This window comes from Mus caroli, unplaced genomic scaffold (assembly GCF_978045245.1).
Source record: "Mus caroli unplaced genomic scaffold, Mus_caroli_1 scaffold_7, whole genome shotgun sequence".
Lineage (NCBI taxonomy): Eukaryota > Metazoa > Chordata > Mammalia > Rodentia > Muridae > Mus > Mus caroli.
This window is the reverse complement of record NW_028227262.1, coordinates 137,641,391-137,662,881: the sequence shown is the minus strand read 5'-3', so window position 1 is coordinate 137,662,881 and position 21,491 is coordinate 137,641,391. Positions and strand designations below refer to the sequence as shown.

Sequence of the window (21,491 nt, the reverse complement as noted above, 5' to 3'; positions counted from 1 at the left end):
AGCTCATATTCAACAAAACAAAGACAAAGCTAATTTAGAAGTGATGGCCTAGGGAAAACGTTTGGAGTTACCACAGGGATGATGAATTATAGTGCCCATTTGGGCTTGTCACTTACCTCTGAGGTTCTAAAGAGCTCATCCGACTCCTTGCCTCATGCTTAAGTGTCAGTCCGTGTTTCTGTTATGAACCATGTACAGGAAGTATAGAGGAGGGGAGGAAGGGCATGGGTAATGCAGCACTGAGGACCTTTAGTGCTTTATGGAGTCTTACAATGACTTTTCTGGCCCCTTTTAATTTGGTCATTCTCATTTTACAAAAGGGAACACTGTGTTGGACAGCTGTGAATGAAAGCTGCAAACAAACCCCAGGATTTTCATTAGCTATCAAGATAATGTAAACACAGGAGTTTCTTTATAAGATAGCCTCACTTTGCTTTTCCCGATTTGTTTTACAGCTGTAGTAATTTTAGATACTATTCACAAAATGAGTCAAAGGAATTATTTATTGTGACCTTTCAGGATGATCAGTGGGTGTTGTGACATATGCCTGTAATCAGAGCTAGTGAGAAGTAGAGATGGGAGGACTAGAAGTTCTAGGCCAACCTTGGGTACATAGGAAGATCAAGAACATCTTGGGATCTTTGGATCTTGTCTCAAAAAGCTCCTCCCCACAAAATATTTAAACATATCATTTATAATTTTTATTGAAATGATGGTTCCAAGTGTTACCTTTGAGAGTATTGGTAGAATTTAAAGTGCTATAAACCAGCAAAATATTAATATGAAATTAAATATATTTAGTGACTGTGAATAAATATATTTAGTGACTGTGGCTGGAACTATCAAGAATTTTGCTTTTGACTGTGGCTAGCTTTTTTTTTTATTAGATATTTTCTTTACTTACATTTCAAATGCTTATACCCTCCCTCAGCCCTGCTCCCCTACCCACCCACTCCTGCTTCTTGGCCCTGGCATTCCCCTCTACTGGGGCATATAAAGTTTGCAATACCAAGGGGCCTCTCTTCCCAGTGATGGCAGACTAGGCCATCTTCTGCTACATATGCATCTAGAGACACGAGCTCTGGGGGTACTGGTTAGTTCATATTGTTGCTCCACCTATAGGGTTGCAGACCCCTTCAGCTGCTTGGGTATTTTCTCTAGCTTCTCCATTGGGAGCCCTGTGTTCCATCCAATAGATGACTGTGAGCATCCACTTCTGTATTTGCCAGGCACTGGCATAGCCTCACAAGAGACAGCTATACCAGGGTCCCTTCATCAAAATCTTGCTGGCATATGCAATAGTGTCTGCATTTGGTGGCTGATTATGGGATGGATCCCCAGGTGGGGTATTCTCTGGATAGTCCATCCTTTCGTCTTTGTGGCTAGCTTTGTAAATGAAAATATCCATATACACCACATTATTATGTTGATTGTTACATATCGCTATAACAGGACTCTTTGTTTTGTTTTTTGAGGTGGAGTCTTGCTATTTGATTCAGACTGGAGTTTAACTCCCAGGTTCATGTTATCCTTCCGCCTACTCCTCTCTGTGGCTGGAGCTATATGTGTGCCACTGTGCCAGGATGAAGTGTTTTCATATTAAAGTTTACATCCACAAATGCAAAAGGTTTAAATTTACAATGGATAGACTTTTTATTTTTGAAATTTTATCCTTTTATACTCATTGGATATTAAGGCTTTTATCGTTTATATTGATAGTAGCTAGCTATCTTTATTACCAGTTTGCACTCGATATTTCTTGACATAAAAGTAAAGAGTACACTTTCTTACTTTTCTAGCAATTACTTAACTTTTTTTCTTTTGTAGATTATGTGTTCAGGCTCTTTCTGAGTAACTTTCTGGGTAACTCTGGACCTCTTATACTTTGGAGTCTAGAGTCTCTCAGACATGAAATGCATACCTGCTTACATGTTATCTTTATCTTTTCCCTCCTAGTTTGTATATGTGTGTCTTGTCTTTCCTAGATAGCAACTTTACTGAAGTTTAGGAACCACATCTTAGACTCTGAAAGTCTGTATATAGAACTGATAATTACTTGAGGATTGAGTGTTCCTTTTTCCCTAGTTTAAGGGCCAATGTCAAATGTTAAGCAGGTAGAGCTATTTGTATGCCTGTGAGGGGAGAGCACATGGCACCTGAAGAGAGAGTAAGAGGTGTAAAGGGCCTTGAACAGTGGTGGAACATACTTTGAACCTACTAATAGAATGCCACATAAATTTGAAATACAAGAAAGTATTTTGAACCAAAATGAGAATTGTGTGTATTAAATTACTTTTTAATTAAAGCATGATTTTTCTGATTTATTTTAATATTAGGACTCTCTGATTCTTGAGAAGAGTCAAAACTGGAGTTCTCAGAAAATGGACCACATTCTGATTTGCTGTGTTTGTCTTGGAGATAATAGTGAAGATGCAGATGAAATAATTCAGTGTGATAATTGTGGCATTACAGTTCATGAAGGTAATTTTGCTGTCTTTTCCTGTTAGAAATGGCTGGTTGACATCTTATTCAAAGGAAGTTTAAATTGTTTCCCTTTTGTACTTATTTAAAGTTTTACTATACTATTATATGATATTATTTAATTGAAAATAATATATATTAAGTTCTTGAAATTTGTTTATTTTGTATATATGTGGTGTGTGTGTGTGCACGCACACAGATTTGCACTTGCCTGCATGTTTGCTTGTTCATGCATTTGTAAAAGACAGAGGTAGATGCTGGATATCTTCTCAAACACTTTCCACCTTAGGTTTTGAAACAGAATTTCTCACTAAAGCTGACATTTGCTTATTTCAGTGAACTGTTTGGCCATTGAGTCTCAGGGACCCTCTATCTTTGACCATCAGTGGTGGCATTACAGACATATACCACCTAAGCCCAGCTTTTTACATGAGCGCAAGCACTGGACCACAGAATCATCTCCTGAGTCCTAGTGTTGTTGTATGTGTGTGTGTGTGTGTGTGTGTGTGTGTGTGTGTCTGAGTGTTTTGATAAGGATCCTGTGTACCCTAGGTTTACATTGAGTTTGCTGTGTAGTAGAGAGGATGACCTAGGACTGATTTTACAGACTTGTGATTTTACATTCTGCCTGATGAACATTGCTATGATCTATAAGCCATGGATGCCATAGAGTCACACCATTCAAGGACAGATCTCACATGGAAGGTTTATTTGGAAGGGAATATACAGAGACTGCCTCTGGGCAAGGGTGGAAGGAAAAAGGGAGCAGAGAGAGGAGGAATCGGTATTTCATAAACTCCTGGCAACAGTGGGAATGCATGTGGCAGTTAGTTAGTACGCCTGCTGTTGCTCAGTCCTAAGCAGTATTTCTGGGGCAGTGTCCTTCCCTTGCTTTCTGGGATTACATATTCCTCTCACAGAGCTCCTCTTGCCCTCATGGAGCAGTGGATTGAGGCTCATAATGGGAAGACCTCCTATTGCTCTATGTTTTGTAACCATTCAGTAGTTTGTTTATTATCCTGTGTGCTTAGTGTTCTGTAGTTTTTTAGGCATCATGTAGAATAAATGTGCAAACGGCTGATTTTTTGGAACTTAATGTCTAGGGAAATGAAGAATAAATAGGTAAATCAATAATAAATAAATAAAAATCTAAAAATCCTAAAAATGTTTGATTTGGATACAGAGAAAAATAAAACTCAACAAGTATAGGAAATGCTATGACATCTGATCCACGGTTAACATAATTTAGTCAACTCCTGGGTCATTTCAGTGATCTCTCAAATAGTCACCCAGACTCCCCTTCTCTAACCCACTCAGCTAGCAGAAATGGTCTTCCAAAACATAATCTAAGCAGTTTGAATCCTATACGACAGCTTGCACACTCCGTTCTAGCTTACTAACTTCTGTACAACTATACAAACACCACAAATATGTTCTCACTGCAAGATCTTTATACACTTTACTTCCTAGGTTTAGAATATTCTATTAAATACAAACAACCTCATGACATTTCTCTTTCACTTCTCTTAGGTCACTACTTATTCTAGAAATAGAAGCTTCTAATAATCCACCCAGCCCTTTCCACCCAGCATGAGACATAAAAATCAGAGACTCACTGACCTGAAGATATTACTTAAATCTGTAAGATTGGTTATTATATTAAGGAAGAGTATATGTAGCAGGCATTCTAATATTTCAGAGGATATAAGGGAAATATTAGTGTGGAGGCAACTATAAAATAAGAGGAGAAATGTTTCAAGAAGAGAAAATGGGTATCTGTCTGATAAATAATAGTTTAGAGTTAGATAATGGCCTAATTCATATGGGGAGTTACCCAGACTCAATGGTGGACTTCAGGAATACCACTAGCAAGCTAGCTCAGGTTAAGAGGCAAACAGTAGCAATAATAGGCTGGGGGTGGGTGACTTCTCCAGTAAAGCGCGCGCACACACACACACACACACACACACACACACAAAGAGCATAAGCAGAGACTGGAGTTCAGATTCTAGGACCCTATAAAGTTCAGGTGGCTATGGCAGCCTTCCTTTTATCTCTACCTCAGGAGGTGGAGACAGAATGTTTAGATAAGATGGCTAGCAAGAATAAACTTATCATGAGGTTTGAGTTGCATTGAAAGACAGCTATATGTAAGCTGGAGAGTGATTGATGAAGATGCCTGAAATCAGCTTCAGGTCTCCAAATGCACATGTGCACATGCGCTCACAGCAGTACTCAAGCACATGCATATAGTGATACATCCATGTACTGCACACACACACACAACAAACCAAAAACATACATATGTAATATTTTTACATGACTTAATAAGTAAATATGGGATCCAGACAAGGCCCACATGTAAAGTTCCCTGGGTGCATTATATTGGTGTGCAGATGCAGCAAGAGTTATGTATGGCTCCAGCTTTGGCTCTGGTTAACCTGCTGAAAAGCCATGGGGTTTGTTTCTTAAGCAAGATACCAGAATATGGTATCCATAGGTGCCAAATTAAATCATTTTGAAGAGATTAATCCAAGACCTTCAGAATCCTTTGTATATTTAGTAACTATGTGCCTCGTGTTTTTTGTTATTTACTGTTTCTGTTTAATGCATGTATTCTTTTATTTCCGGTTTATCTCTAGATGACACATGTAGGTTCCCTTTGTTTTATTTTGATTTTCTATAGCAGAATTCAATGTCCTAAAACAGGGAAAACTACCATTGGACTTACAGGAACTTAACACACATCGATCATATTGATCTTAGAGAGATAAAATGAAATTCAAGGAAGGAAAAGTAAAATATGGGACCAGATATAAATTTTATGATAAGCTTTTATAAGGAGATGTAGGGAGATGTAACAGTAGCTGATATAAAATAAGGGAGAGTTTGTCTCTATAATTTAGATATTATAGTAGCTATCAGTTTCTATATAACAGTTACCCCCAAATACAGTAGCTTATTTAAAACAATAGACATTTGTAACTTATGTCATTTCTAATGAGTAAAAAGTCAAATTGAATATTTTAATCCTAACACTTCAGAATCTTTGGATGGTTCTAGTGTAGGGTCTTTGAAGCTGCAGATAAATCTGTTGGCCTAGGTTGCAGTCCTTCTAGGACTGGAGCTAGAGGCTTTGTTCCCAAATTTAGCTATGTTAGTCCTCAACTGTTTGGTGCCTATTGGTCAGTTCCACACCATTTTCAGCTCTTTATGCTCTACATGCTACCCCACTGTTGATTTCAGAGGGGTTCGTTAAAAACAAAAGAGCTAGAGATGATCATATGAGTGATCAAAGAGAAAGACAGAGGAGATGGAGATGGCTTTTGAAATAGCAAGTATCTTATTTTACCTAGTTTAGGACAGACATAGTACCACTTTGCTGTGTCACATTGTTTAAACCAAAACTAGTTAGATATAGGAGGGGCCATTCCAAGAGTCTGCCAGGCACTGTTGATTACGGAGGGCTATTAAAGACAGCCACAGGCACAGTATATTGCATGTTCTGTGCTTATAGAAAGGACCCAGTGGGAAGGGAGCATTGATAGCTGATGTAAAGAATTAAAGGACATTGCATACAATGTTAGAGGGGGTGGGTTCCAATAGGAAGCAGAGATGGAGCAGATGAGAGCAGCCATCATTATAACTATAGGGGAAAGATGGTGTGTGGGTATAGATGTAAGTTGTTAGATGGGGTGGTTGGTTGAACATGTGGACGTTGTTGAGTATTTATTTTCTTAGTAAAATAGGTAGCAGAAGTGATAGTGAGCACAGAGAAGACTTGAAATTTGGATGTGATTTCTGTCTCCAGAGATTTGGCTTGGTTCCCAGTGCTGTAGTACTGAGGTTGTGGAACCTTTAGGAGGTAGGAGCTAGTGGAGATATTCTTATGAAGTATAGCGATTGCTTTTCTTATTGGTTTGAAAAATGTCTAGGAAGAATTTGTTTGTTTGTTTGCCTACAGTTGGAGGGGGTACAATGCAGCCTGCTGGGTTTGGGGGCATAGTGGCAGGAATAGAAGGTAGCTGGTTACTTAGCACACTAATGGCCAGAAAACAGAACAGTGAATGCTGCTTAGCTTCCATTCTCCTCTTATCAAGTTTGGCACTCCTCCCACCCCGCCCCCCACCATGGAATGATGGCATCTGCATTTGGGGTGGGTCTTCCTGCCTTAATTATTTAACTTAATCTAGATAATCCCTCAGAGACACACCCAGAGATAAATTTCTTTGGTGACTATAAATCTGGTCAAGCTGGCAAAAGTAACCATCACTGTGGTTTCACCTTGATCATTGGAATGCTGTCACTCTATAGGGAATCAGATCTCATGGGGCTTTATTGGTTGCCCTAGAAGGGGCACAGCAGGCTTGATGCGCAGTTTGGTTTCTTGTACCTGTGCCCCTTTAGTCTTGTGTCATGTGGTGTCATTGAGGCTATGACTCCAGTGTCATGCTATTTTCACTCTCCAGCCACCAGCCTGAATCATGATCTAGCCTTTCATGTTGTACATTATTCAATATGAGGTATTCTGTTGCAGAGTCACCAACTGTACAAAGACTTTGTGACGCTTATTCTCATCTAGGTGTAGTTAAAATTCTCTAAAGCAGATCTAAAGAATGTGAACAGTGGAACTGTAGCAGTACTGACTGGGTTTGTTGTACTAACTAGCGCTGTTGGTGTTGTGATGGCTGCTTGTGTCTTGAATGTTATTGCTGATGTGTCACGTAAGCATAACTTTTCTGTTAGTGTCAGACTTCTGTTGTGCTGAGGACACTAACTCCAGTTACTTGTCTTTATTTCATTGTCACACTGAGGGTAATTTCTATTTCTTAGATTAGTCTTTGGGTCATATTTTAGGTTAGGTCATTTGACCATGGATATCAATTTCTGACATTCTGATGCTAGGATATTTTATACATTTAATTGCTGCTATTTTATTATTAGTTTTTTTGAGACAGGATCTTTTCTTTTCTTTTCTTTTTTTTTTTTTTTTTGGTTTTTCAAGACAGGGTTTCTTTGTATAGTCCTGGCTGTCCTGGTACTCACTTTGTAGATCAGGCTGGCCTTGAACTCAGAAATCCACCTGCCTCTGCCTCCCAAGTGCTGGGATTAAAGGCGTGCGCAACCACCGTCGGCTTTTGAGACAGGATCTTGGTAGTCTAGTGTTCATCAAACTTACAGACTTTTCTCCTGCCTCAGTTTTCTGAGTGCTGGAATTATAGGCATGAGCTATTTTGCTGCCCATTCGGCATTTGGAAGCTTTTAAAAGAAGCTCTACATTACTACATCTTCATTTTCTTACATCAGAAATTGGTTTCACCTGAACAGCCCTGCAGTCTTCAATTTACCTTGACCACTTACTTAATCTCCTCTGTTTTCCTGGTCTGTGGAGATGGGTGAACATGCAGTTTCTCATTTACTCTATACGAGTTGGGGGGGGGGGGGGCGGAGTGAAGATGCTTTGGGATTTCAATGTTTTACATCTTTGATTCTAATGCATCTTTTTGTTTTTCTGTGATAGGTTCTCAAGTAGTGTAGCCTAAGTTGGTTTTTGAACTCCATGTAGTTGAGACTAGCTGTATACTCCTGATTTAGTGGCTTCCCAACTCTTAAGACTTGGGATTAAAGGTTCTATCTGGTGTTTGACTTGAGCCCACCAAGGAATACTTCCATTTAAAATTCAGAAGGAACTTTTTTTCTATCCTATTTTTTTCTCTTGTTATTTCTTGGTACTGAGAATTGAATCCAGGACTTCACACCTCCTTAGTAAGCATTGTTTCATTCAGTAGTGCTCTGGTCCCTGTTCAGTTAATTTTATTTTCTTGTTTTAAGACAGTCTTGGTTACTTTTCGATTGCTATTATAAGACACCATAACTTAGGCAAGTTAGAGACCAAAGCATTTAATGGGGGTTTATAGTTTCAGAGAGTGAGTCCATGACCATCATGGTGTGAGCATGGCAGCAGGCAAGCAAGCATGGACTTGGAACAGTAACTGAGGGCTCACATCTTATCTAGTGTGGGAAATAGACAGACAGACAGACAGAGACAGCACACCCTACCCCAAGTGACACAACTCCTATAACAATTCTTTTTAAGCAGTTCTACCAACTGAGGACCAAGCATTCAAACATTACAGCCTATGGGAACATTCTCCTTCAGACCATCATAGTCTCCTATGTTACCAGGCTCTCACCTTCCTCAGCGTTTCAGGTAGTTGTTATGATGGGCACTTATCAACACCCTAGGGGTGTGTGTGTGTATGTGTGCACATATATATGTTTGCTTGTTGATTTATTGATTGATTAATGTGACAGGCAGAATGTCATTTATCCCAGACTGACCTAGAACTTGCTGTGTATCTTAAATACCCTGACACTAACCCTCTGCTTCCTCTCCTGAGTTGTGGGATTGCAGGCATGTGCTTCTCCATCTAGTTTAGCTGTGTTCTGTATCTACCAGAAGCCCTTGCTCATGCTAGACAGACACTTTGTCAGTAAACTGTATACCTACTCTTCTTCCTATTGTTTTGAAATCAGGAACTGTTTTTTTAAATAAATTCATTGTTCAAATAAACACAGGTTTCTATAAGGATACCATGTTAGTTCTGCTAAGATCTTTCAGGTTAATTAAAGGTTCAAAAATGTGACCTCTGTTTTACATGAATAGCCTCATTAAAGACAAGTCTACTTTTTCAAGTAGCTTTTAATTTTAGAAACAACTAAAATGTCAGTCTGAATCAAAGAAGACAAATAAGATGGTCAAGGTAGGTAATAATGCCATGTGAGTCAGAAAGAAGGTTAAAGCTTCCTAATAGTGTTCCGAGTGTTTCTGAGTTAGGACTTTATTCCTGTGAAGAGACACCATGATAAAGGCAACTCTTAGAAAGGAAAACATTTAATTGAGACTAGTTTACAGTTTCAGAGGTTTGGTCCATTATCATTTCAGGAAGAATGGCAGCATGCAGGCAGACATAGTGCTGGAGAAGGAGCTGAGAGTTCTACATCTTGATCAGAAGACAGCCAGAAGGAAGAGCTCTTTCACACTGGGCAGAGCCTTAGCGTAGGAGGCCTCAATGCTCACCTATGACACACTTCCTCCCACAAAGCCTCACTTCCCCCAGTAAAGCCACACCTCCTAATAATGCCATTCACCATGACTAAGCATTCAAATACAGGAATCTTTGGGGGCCAAACTTAATTGAACATGTAATTCATTGTAGTGTCTGATGACAGTGCATTTGAGCATTTGCTCATGATTACTAGTTGTATTAGTCTCTTTATGTATTGCTAGGAGAAAGTACATGACAACAGCAACTTCAGGAAGAAAGCGGTTCTTTTGGCTCCCAACCAGTTGCATAGATAGGGTACACTCGTAATAACGAGGAAGACAATGCTATAGGAGCTGTAGACACCTGGCCATACTTTATGAACAGCCAGTAGGCACAGTATGAGGAGTGCTTGGTACTAACTTATTTTCTCCATTTTATTCCGTCCAGGAGCCCATCTTGTGGAATGTTGCTTCCCACTTTTAGCATACCTCTACAAAGGGTTTCCTCACCTCAGTTAGCTAGCCTAGATAGCCCTCCATGCACAGGAGCTTAGCTTGCTCCATGGTGCTTCCAGATGCTGTGTATCAGTACAACCCAGTGCACCAATGTATTCTCCCACGTCACAGCCCTGTTGCCATAGAAGGAAGAGGAGGCTAAGAAAGCATTTTATGCTCATGGACTTATTCTTTGAAGTGCTTTTTGAGAGCTGGCTACTATTTGACATGTAAAAAAATGTATAGTTTTTCCACTCTTGAGTAAATCTTCATATTGTATAGTTAATTAGTTGGTTATATGTGTGAACATCCTAATTCAATAATTTAAAATGTCATGGAATCTTGTTTTCATTGTTTTTATTTTATTATTAACATAACTTGTACAGATTAGTGATATTTTCTGTGGTGTTTCTATGTATGCAGAAATACTTATTGATTATGCTCATTTATTCCGCTTTCTGCCCTCTGGTACTCTTCTCAGTTCCTATAAATTCCTCTTCTACCGCCAGCCAACTTCTTTTAAGTTTCTACATATATTAAGAGAACATTGTCTTTCTATATTTGGCTTATTGTCTTTAATATCTTTCATTTTTCATCCCATTTAAAGACTTCTGTAAATGTTATTTTTTTTCATAGCTGAATAGTAGTCCATTATAAGAGTACACCATGGTTTCTTTGTCTATTCATTTATTAACAGATACCTATGCAGAATATATATTAGTTACTATGAATAGTGCCACATTAAAACTTGGCATGCAAATAACTCTGGATGCTGACTTCATATTCTTTGGCTGTGTAGGTAGGAGGTGGCTAGGTGGATTATATAATAGGTTTACGGGTAGTTTTTAAGGACCCTCCATATCAACAGTGTACAGTTGTTTCATATATTCTACATCTCCACAGAATTCACTTTTATTATACTTTTTAAAAATTGCTATTTTAACTGGAGCAAGGTATTACATTTTTGTAGGTTTGATTTACATTTTGCCATGGCTAGTAATTCAGAACATGTCTTTCACATATTTATTGGCTATTTGTGTATCTTCTTTGGAAAAGTTTGTATTCATGTCATCTTCCCATGTTTTTTAATTAGATCACTTGGATTTTGGCTACTGAGTGCTTGTTTTATATTTGTATTTTGGACCTCTGTCAGATAAAAACATGGCAAAAATCTTGTTCCTTTCTGTTAATTGTCTCTGTACTCTGTTTTAATGGTTCCCTTTGTACCAGGAATATCTACTTTGATGTAGCCCCATTTAGTAATTTTTGCCTTTAGTGGGATTGGATTCAGTCTTAGTTATTTTTCTGGTGCTGTATGGCTCTGGAGCAGTAGCTGAGAGAATACATGTGATCCACAGGCACAAGGTTGGGTCAGGATTGGTGGAGAGGGAGAGAGTGCATGCTTGGACTTTTGAAATCTCAGAGCCTACCTCCAATGATATAGCTCCTTCAACAAGGCTACATCTCCTAATCCTTCCAAAATATTTAGACTGTGGATCAAGCATTCAAATATATGAAGACAAGGGATCCATCCTTACCTAGAAAAATCATGGTATCGCTATCTTGAAGTATTTTCAGTATATTTTCCTCTATTAGTCTTTAGTTCTGGGTCTTGCATTTAGGCCTTTGTTTTGAGCTGAGAAACAAAAATCTGTTTACAGTTTTCTGCATGCCTATTTGTATCCTGTCTTTCAGCAGCATTTATTAACAATGCTGTTTTTCTTCTATTGTATGCTATTGAAAAGTGGAGAATTAGTTGGAAGAAGTTGTATAGAAGGTGAATCTCATCTCATTCCTCTAGCTCTTTGTATCTATTTTTAGATCAATATCCTGTTGTTTACATAATCACTAACCCCCATCCCCAAATATATTTTGAAATCAAGTATTGTGATGCCTCCAGCTGTACGCTTTTAACTTAAGTTTGCCTTGGTTATTTGGCATCTTTTGTATTTCCATATGAATCTTGGAACTGTTTTTTTGTAGTTCTGTGTAGACTGTTTTTAGAATTTGATGGGGATTGTACTGAATTTGTAGCTCACACTGGGTATGACGTGCTGTGATTTCCACCTCAAAAATTAATTACTTGTATGTAGAAAAGCTATTGATCTTTTTGTTGTTTCTGTTGTTTTAATTCTGTATCCTGCTTTTTAATTGAATTTGCTTATTTGTTCTAATAGTCATTGATATATGTAGATTTTTAATATACAGAATCATATCACATAAAAACAGGGATAATTTTACTCTTTGCTTTTCTATTTGTATACCTTTTATTTATTTTTTTCTTTTTTTGGCTGTTTTCCCTACAGATTATAGCACCTGATGAATAAAAGCCGTGAGGTTAGGCGTTCTTTTCTTATTCTTGATTCTAGAGGAAATACTTTCAGTTTTTTCCCTATTCGATATGATACTGGCTATGACTTTGTCATACATAGCCTTTATCATATTGAGTTTGATCTTTGTGTAACTAATTTTGTCAGAGTTTTTTGTCATGAAGGAATAGGCATCATTTTTTCTACATTTGTTGGCATTGATTTTATGATGTTTCTCATTTTCTTTGTTAAGTTGATTGATGTTTATGTGCATATAATGAATCATACCTGGGATGAAACCAACTTGATTATGGTGTATGAATTTTTTGGTATACTGTTCAATTTGATTTTGTAATATTTTGTTGAGCATTTTGTATCAGTGTTCAGGTATATTGAATAGTAGTGTCCATCCCTCTCCCCACCTACCAACCTTCCTTCCTTCCTTCCTTCCTTCCTTCCTTCTTTCCTTCCTTCCTTCTTTCCTTCCTTCCTTCCTTCTTTCCTTCTTTCCTTCTTTCCTTCTTTCCTTCCTTCCTTCCTTCTTTCCTTCCTTCCTTCTTTCTTTCTTTCCTTCCTTCCTTCCTTCCTTCCTTCCTTCCTTCCTTCTTTCCTTCCTTCCTTCCTTCTTTCCTTCCTTCCTTCCTTCTTTCCTTCCTTCCTTCCTTCCTTCCTTCCTTCTTCCCTTCTTTCCTTCCTTCCTTCCTTCCTTCCTTCCTTCCTTCCTTCCTTCTTTCCTTCTTTCCTTCCTTCCTTCCTTCCTTCCTTCCTTCCTTCCTTCTTTCCTTCCTTCCTTCCTTCTTTCCTTCCTTCCTTCTTTCCTTTCTTCCTTCCTTCCTTCTTTCCTTCCTTCCTTCCTTCCTTCCTTCCTTCCTTCCTTCCTTCCTTCTTTTCTTCCTTCCTTCTTTCCTTCCTTCCTTCCTTCTTTCCTTCTTTCCTTCCTTCCTTCCTTCCTTCCTTCCTTCCTTCCTTCCTTCCTTCCTTCCTTCCTTCCTTCCTAGTTTTTTGATTTTTCTATGACTCCATCAGGTTTTAGTGTCAAGGTAATTGTGTTCTCATAAAATGGGATAGACGTCCATTAACAGATGAATAGACAATGAGAATTTGGTACATATATAAAGCAGAATATTATTCAGCTCTAAAAAATGAAGTCACAAAATTTGAAGGAAAATAGGTAGATGGACTTAGAATATATGATATTAAGATCACTTAATTTCAGGAAGAAAACACATATACAAATCATAGCCTATAATATATACACCTATATTTGTAAAGAAATTTGTACGTATAGTATAAAATTTAGAAAAAAATGAGAAGAGGCAATATTAGGTGACAAGGAAGGACAGAATGTAAGTAAAGGTCCATAATAGTTTAATTGATAGTGGAGGAATGAAATTACAAGTGAAGTTCCAAGGCTTTCAAATGATTATTCTAACTATAATTCCTTTGAGGTATATAGAGTTTGGGTCGAGGAAAGTGCTAATATTAGTGGCTCTAATAATCCAGCCACCTGCTATTATTTGTGAGTTCATTATATATAATCAAACAAATTTTAAAAATAAACAGCAGATTTTTGAAGAGTTCTGTTCCCCCTGCCCCTGCTCCTTTTTTTCCTATTTTATGGAATAGTTGAGAAACATCAGTGTTATTTCAATGTGTGGTAAAATTCATCAGTAACACTTTCAGTCCTAGACTTTTTTTGTTTGTGTGTATGTGTGGTGTATGTATGTATATAAGTTTGTGTGTACATATGTGTTTACTTCTGCTGAAGCCATGTATTTCTGTGCATGTCTGTAGGCTAGAGATCTATACTGAGTGTTTTTCCTTAGTTCTTTTCAGTGACTTTTAATCCAGGGTTTCTGAACCTGGAGTGTACTAAGTCAGCTAGACTGTATGGCCAGCAAGCCCTGGGATGGTCCTGTCTGTGTCTTTTCAGTAAGGGGATCGCAGATCTGCTGTGCCTGGGGTGCTGGAGGCTGCCTTTAGGTCTTCATGCTTGCTCGGCATGCGCTTACTGTATGCACTGTCTCCCCAGGATTGTGAGACTGTAGTACTGACTTCATTCTTTGCTGATCTGTCAGAAATTTTTTATCTTCTTGGTTCACTTTTGGCATTCAGCTATTTCCACATCAGTCAATTTCTTATGAAATTTCCTTATAACTATATATTTTTTCAAAATAGTCCTTAGTATAGATTTTTCTGATGTCAGATGTAATTTGCCCTCAATGGGTGTGCACTGTAAACTTAGTAATTCTGTTAATTGTCAAAGAAATTGAACTTGTTTCTTTGATCCTTGCTGTTGTTCTTTTTGACCTGATTTATTTTTTGTTTGGGTTTTTATTGTTTGTTTTTACTAATTTAGTTTATTTTTAAAGAATTGAAGATAAATTTGTTTCTTCTTTTTATTTTTAATTTAAAGGATTGTTTAGCTAGATGTGCTCTACTCTACATGTCTTGGTTTGCTGTGTTTCCAGTTGTCTCGAGTACTTGTAATTTTGTGTTGTGACTTTCTCAGGTCCACTATTTTTGTTTGTTTATTTTTTTAAATGTGTTATATAGAATCAGCAATATGGCACAGTTGGTATAGGTGCTTGCTGTAAACCCTGACATCCTGAGTTTGATCTCTAGGATTCATATATTTTCTTGTTAAATGCAGGTTTTTAAATGTAGATCATTGGCAATTTTTGTGTTTTGTTTTCCGTTTTTTAAATACCAAGACATTATGATAAATGTTTCTAAATACACATTACCAATAAGATCGTCAAGCCTCAAAGGGTTAGTTTTTAAAGCTACATAGCCAAAAGGTAGAAAAATATACATTATTGTGTTTCATTTTAAGAATCCAAATTCTACTAATTTGAATCATCTATATCTTCAAGATTCAAGACAATTATAAATGTATTTAATATATTTCCTTTAAATATGGTTTCTAGAGGTTACCTATGCTAAACCTGTTTCACATTTGAAAATAGTTAACATATAAGATATGAATTTATGCTTATAACTTTTTAAAATTTAACATTTTCCATATAAAAAACTAGGGTTTTTTGATATTCATGTTTTGAATGAAAGAAATAAATATTTTTAAATTTATCTGGTTATTAATTAATTAGAACTAGAGTTGGTATAAAATGGCAGAATTTCAGTTTACAGTAAATACTAAGATTATGGCAGAAAATATGGTGACATGGTAGGTCAGATGTCAAATGTTCTGTGAAGACTGTGTTACAGTGTGTCAGTCTTCAGGGACAGTGCGGCTGAGGACAGCTGTCCCTCGACTGGCAGAGTACCAGTGTTCTAGATTACAGAGGAGAACAGCCTGGTAATGAAATTCAGAATCCATTCCCATGGATATTTGTAGGTGTTTTAAAATTCTGCAGATGTTTGCTGAGTGGCGCATACATTTTTTTAGAACAGAATTGAAACTGAGCTAAACATGTGAACTGCTGTGATTTGTCCTGATTTTACAGACCAGGTTAATAAATTTGACAGCCTCTTGGGGCCTTCCTTATCTTGGTAATTGTCTACTTTGAATACAGATTTCATCTGCCTTGAAATAATTTGCTTTAAAGGAACATTATATTGTAAATGAAGTAGATTTCCCTTCTTGATTTCTTATTGAGAAAATAGATTGATTGACTGACTACTTTTATTATGTATTTTTTAAATTAATTAATTTTTTTTATACTCCAGACTTTATTCCCCACATCCCATCCACCCTCAGACTGTCCACATTCATACCTCCTCCCCACCCCCCTTCTCCATGTGGATGTCCCTAACACCCACCCCCACTCTACCTGACCTCTAAACTCCCTGGGGCCTTTAGTCTCTTGTGTTCATCTGTGATTGAACACAGACCCCGCAGTCCTCTACTGTTTGTGTTGGGGCCCTCATATCAGCTGGTGCATGCTGCCTGTTTGGTGGTCCAGTGTTTGAGAGATCTTGGGGGTCCAGATTAATTGAGGCTGCTGGTCCTCCTAGAGGGTCAGTCTCCTCCTCAGCTTCTAAGTACATTTTCGTTATTGCTCTTTTATAGGTAACAGTAACTGTACCAATGAGAAAATTATAAATTCTTTAAATTTATGATTTTGTATTACAAAATTGTACTTACTCATAAGCAATGAAGATGGTGGTTACTAAAATTTAATGCTAAAGAAATTAGTACATTTTGATTTCTTGGCTTGTGTGCTAAATTAGTCCCTTTAAAACCATTTCTTTGGCATTCTCTTATATGACTTTGAGTATATTGAAATGTGCTATTATAGTACTCTTGAATTGCATAGGGCTAACAATTTTTGTTTTTAATGGACTATATAAGTCATAGCTATAAGGTGAAAAAGAGTTTTTGAAAAATTACTTTCCTATTTTTATATCAGTTATACAAACCATTGAATATTTTCAGAATTTTTCTGTACTTTTCTGTTTCTTTGTTGGTTTTACAAAAGAGAGTTTAAAAAATAAACCGTGTTAAGTCATAACTGTTTCTTTTCCTTTTCTAGGTTGTTATGGAGTCGATGGGGAGAGTGACTCTATTATGAGTTCGGCTTCTGAAAACTCCACTGAGCCTTGGTTTTGTGATGCCTGTAAATGTGGTGTATCTCCTAGCTGTGAACTATGTCCTAATCAGGATGGGATTTTCAAGGAGACAGATGCTGGAAGGTTGATGTCTTCATTATGTTGTGTCCATATGCCTGCTTCATGACTTGCCTGCTTTGGAATTCCTTTTTCTTCCATTTGTGACTTTTGAGTCACACACATTCTTCCCATCTTCTTGGCATAGAGGAGTGACTTGGCCATGTAGATGGGTGAGGGGAAGAAGCAAGACCATCTCCCAATTTTGTACCAAGAGGGTCCCAGAAACCTTTTCTGCTTTATTTGCCAGTCTTTGGATCTTAAAAGTAGGTGGCTGACACAGCTTTCAGGGAGAGCTGCAGCTCTGCTTTAAAGCCTGTTACACATGCGGTAGGTCTTTATTGAGAAGGTAGTAAAAATTCATCTCAGGGTTGGGTCAGGGTGGTGAGGTACTAAGAACTGAGCACGTGGCTCTTCTATAGTAATGTATCCTGTCTGTCCTATGGAGAAACTCTTTTCTTCTACTGTCCTCCATAACTTTGATTACAGTGCCCTGCTATAGTGATAACAGAATCACACTTACTGTAAATGACAAGTGCTGAGGGCATTCTTTCACACAGATGAAAGAATGATGAAAGATGAATTTATGTATTTTTAAATTATTATTTGAAAATAAGTATATGTATTTATGTCTGTGTGGGTATGAGCACATGAATGTAGGTGTCTGCAGAGTTCAGAGGAGGGTTTCAGATTCTCTGGGGCTGTAGTTATGAGCATCTGTGAGCTGCCTGGTATGGGTGCATGGGTCTTTAGCAAGAGCAGTAAGAGCAGTGTGTGCTTAACCGTAGGGCCATTTCTCTATCATCTAGAATGTTTCAGTTAAGATTGCTTAATATTTTACTGAGCATGATGGTGGACTCTTTTAATCCTAGTACAGAGGCAGGAAGATCTCTGTGAGTTCAAGACCAGCCTGGTCCACACAGCAAGAACCAAGACAGTTGGGGCGGTTACATAGAGAAACTCTGTCTCGCAAAAACCAAAGGACAAAGCAGAATGCTTACTCTTTTAATAATAGCCACAAGAACTACCAAACAACATAGTTTTCACCATCGTCTTATTACTGAAAACAGAACATAGCCCCAAATAAAATCTAGACTTCAGTGTCGTACATTTACTTTAGTAAAATTAAGAAAAGCATGCTTCTCATTTTATTTCACTTAGTAGTCGATCCTTGAGAAGTGTAGTCTCAGGAGATTGCTAGGACAGCAAAGAGTCGACAGCGAGACTTCAGAAACTTGTGCTGAGGTTCCAGATCTCTTGTCACCTAAGAAAATCAGTGAAGTAAAAAATAGTAAGTACTTTGATATAGAAACGAGAACTTGATCATATTTGATCAGTGGCATTTTTGGACTATGGCCTACAACTGTGGGTTTAGTAACATTAATAGTTTGTGCTTTCAAAATGTTTTGCCCATGCTTATATTTTTTGTTTGTTTTATTTTTTTGTTTTTCTCCTGTTATGACTTTAGGTAGATTTCATAACCTCATGATTATACCTTAGTTTGGTAGTGCTGTCATGTACAACAGTTCCTGGTTTCACTCTCAGTGCTGCTATAAAGAGTGCTTTCTTCTGAGCGGTGTTGTTCTACTTACTTAAGGTAGCCATTCATGTAGACAGGCTAGTTGGTAACTTTTTTTTATTGATTTTTATTAGATATTTTCTTTATTTACATTTCAAATGTGATCCCCTGTCCTAGTTTCCCCACTGAAAATCCCCTATCCCCTCTTGCCTCTCCAGCTCCCCAACCCACCCACTCCAGCTTCCAGGCCCTGTCATTCCCTTATACTGGGGCATAGGACTTTCACAGGACCAAGGTCCTCTCCTCCCATTGATGACCTACTAGGCCATCCTCTGCTACATATGCAGCTAGAGCCATGAATCCCACTATGTGTTTTCTTTGATTGGTGGTTTAGTCCCAGGGAGCTCTGGGGGTACTGATTAGTTCATATTATGGTTCCTCCTATGGGGCTGCAAACCCCTACAACTCCTTGATACTTTCCCTATCCCCTTCATTGGGGATCCTGTGCTCTGTCCAGTGGATGGCTATGAACATCCACTTCTCTATTTGTCAGGTACTGGCAGAGCCTCTCAGGAAACAGCTTTATCAGGCTCCTGTCAGCAAGCTCTTGTTGGCATCCACAATAGTGTCTGGGTTTGCTGACTATATATTGGAAGAATCTCCAGGTGGGGCAGTCTCTGGATGGTCTTTCCTTCAGTTTCTGCTCCACACTTTGTCTCTGTAACTCTTTCCATGGGTATTTTGTTCCCTCTTCTAAGAAGATTCAAAGTATCCACACTTTGGTCTTCCTTCTTCTTTTGTTTCATGTGTTTTGCAAATTGTGTCTTGGGTATTCTGAGCTTCTGGGCTAATATCCACTTACCAGTGAGTGCATATCATGTTTGTTTGTTTTTTGTTTGTTTGTTTGTTTGTTTTTTGTTTTGTTTTGTTTTTTGTGACTGGGTTACCTCACTCAGGATAATATCCTCTGGATCCATCCATTTGTCTAAGAATTTCATAAATTCATTGTTTTTAATAGCTGTGTAGTACTCCATTGTATAAATTTACCAGATTTTATGTATCCACTCCTCTGTTGAGGGACATCTGGGTTCTTTTCAGCTTCTGGCTATTATAAATAAGACTGCTATGAACATAGTGGAGCATGTGTTCTTATTACATGTTGGAGCATCTTCTGGGTATATGCCCAGGAGTGGTATTGCTGGATCTTCTGGTAGTACTATGTTCAATTTTCTGAGGAACTGCCAGATTGATTTCCAAAGTGGTTGTATCAGCTTGCAACCCCACCAGCAATGGAAGAGTGTTCCTCTTTCACCACATCTTCCACAGCATCTGCTGTTACCTGAATTTTTGATCTTAGCCATTCTGACTGGAGTGAGGTGGAATCTCAGGGTTGTTTTGATTTGCATTTCCCTGATGATTAAGGATGTTGAACATTTTTTAGCTGCTTCTCAGCCATTCGGTATTCATCAGTTGAGAATTCATTGTTTAGCTCTATGCCCATTTTTTAATAGGGTTATTTGGTTTTCTGGAATCCAGCTTCTTGAGTTCTTTATATATATTGGATATTAGTCCCCTATCTGATTTAGGATTGGTAAAGATTTTTTCCCAGTTTGTTGGTTGCCGTTTTGTCTTATTGACAGTGCCCTTTGTTTTACAGAATCTTTGCAATTTTATGAGGTCCCATTTTCTGATTCTTGATCTTATATCACAAGCCATTTGTGTTCTGTTCAAGAATTTTTCCCTTGTTCCCTTATGTTCGGGGCTCTTCCCCATTTTCTCCTCCATAAGTCTCAGTGTCTCTGGTTTTATGTCGAGTTCCTTGATCCACTTAGACTGAGCTTTGTACAGTTCACATTTTTCTACATGCTAACCACCAGTTGAGTCAGCACCTTTTGTTGAAAGTGCTTTTTTCCATGGATGGTTTTAGCTCCTTTGTCAAAGATCAAGTGCCCATAGGAGTGTGGGTTTTTTTCTGGGTCTTCAATTCTATTCCATTGATCTACCTGTCTGTTGCTGTACCAGTACCATGCAGCTTTTATCACAATTGCTCTGTAGTATAGCTTGATGTCAGGGATGGTGATTCCACCAGAGGTTCTTTTATTGTTGAGAATAGTATTTTCTATCCTAGGTTTTCTGTTATTCCAGATGAATTTTCATTGGTGTAGAATTGAGTTGGAATTTTGATGGGGATTGCATTGAATCTGTAGATTGCTTTCAGCAGGATAGCCATTTTGACTATATTAATCCTGCCAATCCATGAGCATGGGAGATCTTTCAATCTTCTGATCTTCTTCAGTTTCTTTCTTCAGAGACTTGAAGTTCTTATCATACAGCTCTTTCACTTCCTTAGTTAGAGTCACACCAAGGAATTTCATATTATTTGTGACTATTTTGAAGGATGTTGTTTCCCTAATTTCTTTCTCAGCCTATTTATCCTTTGTGTAGAGAAAAGCCATTGATTTGTTTTGAGTTCATTTTATATCCAGCTACTGCACTGAAGCTGTTTATCAGGTTTAGGAGTTCTCTCGTGGAATTTTGGGGGTCACTTACATATACTATCATATCATCTGCAAATAGTGATATTTTGACTTCTGCCTTTCCAATTTTTATCCTCTTGACCTCTTTTGTTGTCGAATTACTCTGGCTAGGACTTCAAGTACTATATTGAATAGGTAGGGAGAGAGAGAGTGGGCAACCTTGTCTAGTCTCTGATTTTAGTGGGATTGCTTCAAGTTTTTCTCCATTTAGTTTGATGTGGGTTACTGGTTTGCTATATATTGCTTTCATTATGTTTAGGTATGGGCCTTGAATTCCTGATCTTTCCAAGACTTTTATCATGAACGGGTGTTGGATTTTGTTAAATGCCTTCTCAGTATTTAATGAAATGATCATGTGGTTTTCATTTGGTGACTTTCAATTTCGAATATTGAAACTATGAGAACTCCATCTTTGTGAAGTAAGGCCATTGTGAAAAACAAAACAGAAGCCCAGCTTCCTTGGAGGAAGATAA

General features: G+C 37.9%; 1 protein-coding gene across 6 annotated transcripts in view; it reads left to right on the top strand.

Moving 5' to 3' along the window:
- The window catches only part of Phf14 (PHD finger protein 14), a 169,834-nt gene that overhangs the window by 32,906 nt on the left and 115,437 nt on the right, over positions 1–21,491 (top strand). For all 6 annotated transcript variants that reach the window (XM_029478629.2, XM_085840820.1, XM_021165026.3 and 3 more), the window contains 2 exons: positions 2,337–2,481; positions 16,830–16,989. In XM_029478629.2, the coding sequence (XP_029334489.2) occupies positions 2,337–2,481; positions 16,830–16,989 (305 nt within the window). The remainder of the gene's footprint in view (positions 1–2,336; positions 2,482–16,829; positions 16,990–21,491) is intronic.